Source organism: Laccaria bicolor, genomic scaffold, assembly GCF_000143565.1.
Source record: "Laccaria bicolor S238N-H82 LACBIscaffold_15 genomic scaffold, whole genome shotgun sequence".
NCBI lineage: Eukaryota > Fungi > Basidiomycota > Agaricomycetes > Agaricales > Hydnangiaceae > Laccaria > Laccaria bicolor.
This window is the reverse complement of record NW_001889886.1, coordinates 659,195-666,753: the sequence shown is the minus strand read 5'-3', so window position 1 is coordinate 666,753 and position 7,559 is coordinate 659,195. Positions and strand designations below refer to the sequence as shown.

Sequence of the window (7,559 nt, the reverse complement as noted above, 5' to 3'; positions counted from 1 at the left end):
ATTATGCTTAGCCTTGAAGAACGTGAACCCGATGAAAAGACAGCTAACAATGTTCAGGATGAGTTTCGCCATGAGGTACGTGGGGTTTCTCCAGTGCACTTCCACATCACGCTTTAGGAATTCCAGCACTTGGTATGCCCAAGGATTGGCAAATTCGGTATGTATGGATGCGGCAATTGCTGGCCGGTTACGACCTTCAACGTGGATAGCTTCAATTTCCCGCTGGGTCTCCTTTGACTCCTGGAATGATTGCCAGAGTTGATACCAATCTTGTTCGCTCGTAGCGGTTGAACCAGCTCCGATGACGCCCAGCACGTACTCCGCACTACATCATGGGCAAACTTAACTGAGCGTTCTTGTCAGGCAAATAAGAACTCACGGATTTTCGTCATCAAGACTAGGCAGTGCCCAATTCTTCTCAAAGTACTCAATCAATGTGGTGGCGTTTCGACCAAGGTCACCGAAGTAGGCAGTGCGACCACCCTTTTGAAGAAGTAGAAACCTGCCGAAAACCTTACAATGATAGTGTTAAACATTGTGTGGAAGAGCTGACGGGATCGTACTTGGATTGACTCCGCTGACGGCTGACGTATCCTGGAAGACGCAGAAAAGTCAGGGAAGAACATGTCCTAGAACGGCGAGGAAATCCGTGAAAAGAATGGCCTGTCCGTTATCTGCAAAACTCCTCAGGAATGACATGATTGCGCAAGCTCTTTGCGAGTCAAGACCTGACGTAGGTTCGTCAAAGGACAACAAGAGTTTAGGCTAATCATGGTAGGCGTCAGTTGAAGCACATGGCAGTCGTTGGTGGGAGACTGACCTTCGCTGCAAGTTCAACAGCAATAGTAGTTCGCTTCCGATGCTCGATGCCAATAGATTCAACAGAACTGTTTGCATATTTCTCAAGACCACTCGGACAGACGCCAACTGACCCGTTTTGTTGAGACTCGAAGGTCGTGGTTGAGCTTGTTGATGGACGCTGTGGCCATGGATAACGGTGAGCACGATCCATCAAAGTGTAGCGATGGTGACTGACCTTGCCTCTGACCACCACGTCGATAGCATTCAGCGCCCATTCGTACACCAAATTCTTAATCTCGGCCCTTGCGACGCGTACTTAGTATGACGGCGGACGCGACGTATGTTTCAGAGGTGGTTGTTCAGAGATGGTCGTTCTAGGACATAGGTAAGTCATTGACAATGGCTTGAGGGCTGCCGTGAAAACCTACCATAATCGTGCACTTTCAGACATGCGTCGTCGACAGAGCATGCAGGGAGGGGACACGTTGTGTGGATTGGGGGAATGGCTCTTCTAGTGCGTACGCTTTCTAATTTCCTTTTTTCCTCGCTTGGCTGATCATTCTCTACTAGTACTTTCCCAAGCTCTTCTCTCGTGGCCCATCGCCCTATCGCAAGCTCTTCTTCATCCCTATCCTCTGCGCAAACATCTGGATACTTCTGGCCTATGGTTTTATGTCCAGGAATGGTCTACATGGTTCCAATCTGTACGTCGTCATCAACCCTCGTGAATCTGAATCTACATTGAGCTCATTGCCTAGGCACGTGTGAGTACGCCTCATTCTATAACGGAGTCTCACCACGAGCACAACGCGCAGGTCCTGCAATTGTCGGTGCTGAACGGCACCTTCAACTTCCAGGATGTCCACGTCTAGATTTGGCCACCATGCTGACATTCCCGTTACCAACTTCATTTCCCGCGCTGATGTTACCGGACAAGTTCTTGTCTTTCGTCTGGTCTAACGTCGTTTCTAGGCAACAGGCCATGGAAGGAAGCTTGCGGCCTCGGCTCTGACCCTTACTATATCGTGGGTCATGTTCACGAATCCCAAGGTGGTTTTACCAGCGCTTACGTCTTCGCAGGTTTTTTCAGTCTGTTCTTCCTCCACAAGCGTGTTCGTGCTCGTCGCGAGTCTCGTCTCAGACTGGAAGGTGCTGAGGTGGGTCAGGTGGTTCCAAACAACGACTACAGCGCCACTTCGCGTCCTCGGCCCCAGCGCCCTGTTTATGATCCCCCAGATGCCCCCATGGCCAGGTGGATCTTCTGAGCTGAATGCAGTGCCGTAATCGTCGGAAAAAAGGTCGGATGTGAAGGAGGGGAAGGTGAGGGCTGCGAAGAAATTGGACCAAGTCTCCGATGGAATGTCAATGGATCTAAAGGCGAGGGTGGTGATGTACTCTCCTTTGAGTTGAAGCGTGGACAGGCAGCATTTTGCAGTGCACATACTCAAGAATTTCAAAACGAGGTGGCGATTTTCTGGCTGCGCTATCTCATACTTGTAGTACCCAAATTAAAGCCACTTTCTATGATCCTGTCTTACTCTTTGAGAGTGAGAAACACGACGTTGGATACAAGTTAAATGGTGCGCAATTCCCAACTCGATTTTAACCGGTGAACTGAAATCTGACGATCAGATCTAGCTGGAGATAACGGAGCGTGACGTGACTCGATCAGCCTCATTGCGATTCTAATTTATTCACACTATGTTCAATGATCGAAACTGTGAACATAATTTGAATATCATCAAGATCTATCCTGTGAATATATCAAGATGAAATTTAGAATATATCTGGTGAATAAATTCTAAATCTAGTTTCCAATATATCCTGCATCTATTCAGCGACTAAATTTCAAATATGATCAGCATATATTCTTTGCTTAAAATGGATTGAATAAACTCTAAATATAAGCACAGAATAAAACAGAAACATATTGAAGAATAAATTTTAAATATCTTCAAAATATAAACATTGAATTTGAGTTTAAAGATATTTTAAATTTATCCTCTGTATATTCAAAGTTTATTCATTGAATATATAAGCCCATGCCCGCAGTGTGAAGTCATACCTTGGTTCATGATATATGAAGTCTGTTATTTACCACGCCCCCAAAACCGCGTTAGAAAATGTTTATGTAATCTTCGGACTTTGAAACCGCATCGCGTCAATATTGCCTCCTTGCCGTTTGCTCTCGACGTGATATCTCACGCATTTCTATTCCAATACACCTTAAACTTGATGTTATACTTCTTTACTTTTGGTGAATTCATTTGCCAAATTGAACGACGCTCAGATAACCACGCCTTTCGACCACGCTCATCACTTTCCGGCTCGCATCTGTCTCCAACACTCGACACATTCCTTATCATGATCCAAATTCATTTCCCATCGAATTTCGGCCGTGTTCTTCACGACTCATGGGCTTACTACTTGAGTCATTTATCAGCGCTCTTTGATTTCATCATTCAAACCCATACATTGATCACAGTGCAACGAAACACCTCACGAGAACCACTCTAGTAGCCAAGCAACGCAAAAAACGGCAGGCCACAAGAGCTGTAAACGATGACGACATGGCCCAATCTTATTTGATCCGGTCGCTGAACCTTTTGAAGAAACGGTTAACGAACCTCGAACAACAAGTGCCAGGCTCAAATATATGACGAATGCCGCAAAGTGGCAACGACGAGCTCCTAGATCTGCTCAGCTCAGTGTTGCGCAAGTCCTTCAAGACTATGGTCCACGGTCTCGGGACCCGTACCCGCCAAATGCGCTTGTAGAAGGATCGTCTGAAGGTGGTAGTGGAAAGAGAATGGAGGTCTGACGAGGTGGAGGATGAAAGATGACAGTAGACATTTAGGAGAAGATTTTACAGGCGCCAAAGCTCTGGAATGTGACGAACTGAGTGGAGATGCTATGGGAAGGCTGAGAGGAAGTCTAGTGCTGCAGGAGCTTGGATTGTAGGCGTTTTCTTGGGTGATCGGACGCTTCGAACATTTTTATTGATATAAGGAAGCAATTCAATGGGATATGAATTCCATTTGCAAGGCTAGGAGGAGTTTTGGGGCTATAAACGCGTCAAAGGGCCTAGAGGGACGAGGGAATATTGACGCGACGCGGTTTCAAAGTCCGAAGATTACATAAACATTTTCTAACGCGGTTTTGGGGGCGCGGTAAAAACAGGACTACATATTTGGCATCCCTACGACATTCACCAAATTCTAGCAATTGTAACTTGAGGCCCAACTTGAAGTGTGCAGGACTCGCAGTGTCGGGGTTAATATTGGGAATTTTTTGCCTCGAGTTTTTTGATTACATTCAGCTCAGATGCGCCACACTGCGCCCCGGTGGAGTTTGCGATCCAGCCTCAGGCACCACCTGGGAAATTTTTCTGTGTTTCGCGCCGGGTTTAGACGCCTCGTTCGAAGCCTTTTTCTCAAATATCCCCGCACTGCTTTGCCCTTGGTGAAATTGGTTCCGCTTATTAAGGCTCAATTCCCACTGGCACACAAACGGCACCTGGAGGGTCGCAACATATACATATCATCTGAAACTCTTTTGAGCTGTCGCCGCTCCACCCCATTCTTCTCCCACAAAACCGACTTGAGCGTTGTGCAAGCATACGACGGTATTGCTTGCGACCATGTACATGCCCACCATTCTGGCGCTTCGAGGTGATCTAATTTATGTTGCTTCGATATCTCCAATTTACATCCCAATACTTATACCAGTCACGAACTTCGTTCTCACCTTGATCGGTGTCCTTGCAACCTGCTTTCGGCTATGGCGCCGAAAGACCACAACTCATATTTGGTGGGATGATATATGGGCCGCGCTGACGATGATCCTCGGGATTATTTTCATGACGTCTTTTGAGCTCTTCCTTCAAAATCAAAGTAAGTGTTTTTACTTCCTCCCTTACCATCATACATACTAATTTGATTTGCTCCTTCAGCGTCTCACACTCTTGCAACTAAAATAACTATTTATTACCTGTCAGGCCTTTTTCCTGGCATCAAGGACTTCCTACTAACTTGCATTCAATCAGTGTTGCCCAGTCTTATATTGCTGTCAATTCGTAAGATCCACACTGCTACTCCATTCCATGTGTTGTAACTGCATCTATCTAGGGCTGCCAGAATCTCAATCCTTTTTATCGTGATCCGCATCTCCAATGGAAGAATGCGGTATATTCTCAAATGGATCGCCGCTATTTTCGTTCTGACATGGGTTATTCTTACCGCTCAACTGCTCTGGACGTGCGAGGGGAAAAACGCGGATTGGGGCCCAGGCCATCTGATATGTGTAATGCCCTTGAGAGTTGCGATCGTACAATTGACCAGTGAGTTTCAACATCATGGCTTTATGATGATTTGTCTCATTCTTTTACAGCCGATACGTTGAGCGACGTCATCTTAATTGTAGCGCCCCTCCGTCTTGTCTGGAATATAAAGTTATCTCGCCCACAAAAGATCCGCATTATAACGATTTTCTCCAGCACGATAGCTATGACCATTTTTAGTCTTAATCATGCTTGTTGGCTGATAGTAGACGGTGGCGGGTTATCTGAGGCCCTGGCGGCAGTCATCCAGGTGTGTATAGGGTTGCCTCTTCGCGTCCTTTTTGCTGACCTTCAACTCGACTAAGAATTCCGTTAGTCTGATTGTTTGCAATTTCAGCGTCATAATCGCCTTCATCTTCCAAATCGCGGCGGAAGATGCAAGGAGCTCTTACCATGTAGAAGCTGGGAGCCTCTCTCTCCGGTGCAAGGTGCCTAGCGGTGTGCCTTCAGGGACAGGTGTGCGTATTGAGCGGACCGAAGTGATAACTTTGGACAGCCTTGGTTCATTGCACGGGAATACGACTAAAGTCGGTCAACCTTTTGACACGGATAGCAAGGATTTTTTGACGGAGAAGGACTGCACATGAAGGACCGCACTTTAGACATCTGGAAAAATGCTCCTTCAATTTTTGAGGTACTGCTTCACGTAGAAATGACGCTCGAAGATCGTAATCACGGAGCTGTAGATGCGACGATGGTACTCTCGAGTTTATTTCTTGATGTTTGAAAAAATATTGAGATCGGGCCCCGAAGCAGGTCCTGTGGGTGCAGGGGGGAAGCGGTGTCAAAGCTATGTCCAATCGAAGATCTATATAGCGTAAGAAAGCAGCTCGAAAGAGCTCCTTTTCTTGCTCTCATTTTGAACCTTAATGAAACCGGATCGACGCTACTGAAACAAGGAGGGCCACTTCTGCAAGCTTCTGCAAAGGAACCAGTCAGAAGCGTACAGGCACATTTAGGCGATGAAATTTATTCATAGATAGATTTCTAGTCAAGCCCACAGTCAATCTGGTGATTTTCGAGCAATCCTCGCAATCCACTCTATACCGTCGACTCGGAGAAAGGAGCGTTATGGCTTACTGTTGGTTCTCGTCAAGGGTTTCAGGTATGCCATTCCTGGGGAGTTGTCGCCGTTAGAGGATCCTATGGGGCCTGAGGAGGAGGGGAGACGGTTGTTATGGAGGTTCCGGTGAGGGGATTGATTGGTATATTCCAGTATAAGAATGAGCAGGGGTGAGTCGTTTCTGGTTGCGTCTTTTGGCCGTTTGACGCTGATTTCTTTCTTTCTTTTTTCTTTTTTTTGGATAGGATGGTCAAAGGATGGTCAACCATATACGCTAGTCGTGTTTTTACCGCGCCCCCAAAACCGCGTTAGAAAATGTTTATGTAATCTTCGGACTTTGAAACCGCGTCGCGTCAATATTCCCTCGTCCCTCTGGGCCCTTTGACGCGTTTATAGCCCCAAAACTCCTCCTAGCCTTGCAAATGGAATTCATATCCCATTGAATTGCTTCCTTATATCAATAAAAATGTTCGAAGCGTCCGATCACCCAAGAAAACGCCTACAATCCAAGCTCCTGCAGCACTAGACTTCCTCTCAGCCTTCCCATAGCATCTCCACTCAGTTCGTCACATTCCAGAGCTTTGGCGCCTGTAAAATCTTCTCCTAAATGTCTACTGTCATCTTTCATCCTCCACCTCGTCAGACCTCCATTCTCTTTCCACTACCACCTTCAGACGATCCTTCTACAAGCGCATTTGGCGGGTACGGGTCCCGAGACCGTGGACCATAGTCTTGAAGGACTTGCGCAACACTGAGCTGAGCAGATCTAGGAGCTCGTCGTTGCCACTTTGCGGCATTCGTCATATATTTGAGCCTGGCACTTGTTGTTCGAGGTTCGTTAACCGTTTCTTCAAAAGGTTCAGCGACCGGATCAAATAAGATTGGGCCATGTCGTCATCGTTTACAGCTCTTGTGGCCTGCCGTTTTTCGCGTTGCTTGGCTACTAGAGTGGTTCTCGTGAGGTGTTTCGTTGCACTGTGATCAATGTATGGGTTTGAATGATGAAATCAAAGAGCGCTGATAAATGACTCAAGTAGTAAGCCCATGAGTCGTGAAGAACGCGGCCGAAATTCGATGGGAAATGAATTTGGATCATGATAAGGAATGTGTCGAGTGTTGGAGACAGATGCGAGCCGGAAAGTGATGAGCGTGGTCGAAAGGCGTGGTTATCTGAGCGTCGTTCAATTTGGCAAATGAATTCACCAAAAGTAAAGAAGTATAACATCAAGTTTAAGGTGTATTGGAATAGAAATGCGTGAGATATCACGTCGAGAGCAAACGGCAAGGAGGCAATATTGACGCGATGCGGTTTCAAAGTCCGAAGATTACATAAACATTTTCTAACGCGGTTTTGGG

General features: G+C 46.5%; 2 protein-coding genes across 2 annotated transcripts; one reads left to right on the top strand and one right to left on the bottom strand.

Annotated features, from left to right (window-relative positions):
- Window positions 1-204: 204 nt before the first annotated feature.
- LACBIDRAFT_250626 (ABC transporter) lies at window positions 205-1,012 on the bottom strand (the record flags this gene model as incomplete). The annotated part of the gene is made up of 4 exons (XM_001882059.1): window positions 205-325; window positions 380-513; window positions 625-765; window positions 821-1,012. Coding segments are annotated over 4 exons (588 nt in total), but the record flags the coding sequence as incomplete, so codon positions are not given.
- A 3,429-nt stretch (window positions 1,013-4,441) lies between these two features.
- On the top strand, window positions 4,442-5,727 carry LACBIDRAFT_328161 (uncharacterized protein; the record flags this gene model as incomplete). The annotated part of the gene is made up of 6 exons (XM_001882192.1): window positions 4,442-4,694; window positions 4,799-4,910; window positions 4,938-5,140; window positions 5,191-5,251; window positions 5,321-5,390; window positions 5,446-5,727. The coding sequence occupies 6 exons, from the start codon at window positions 4,442-4,444 to the stop codon at window positions 5,725-5,727; spliced, it is 981 nt and encodes a 326-aa protein (XP_001882227.1).
- Between the last annotated feature and the right edge of the window lie 1,832 nt (window positions 5,728-7,559).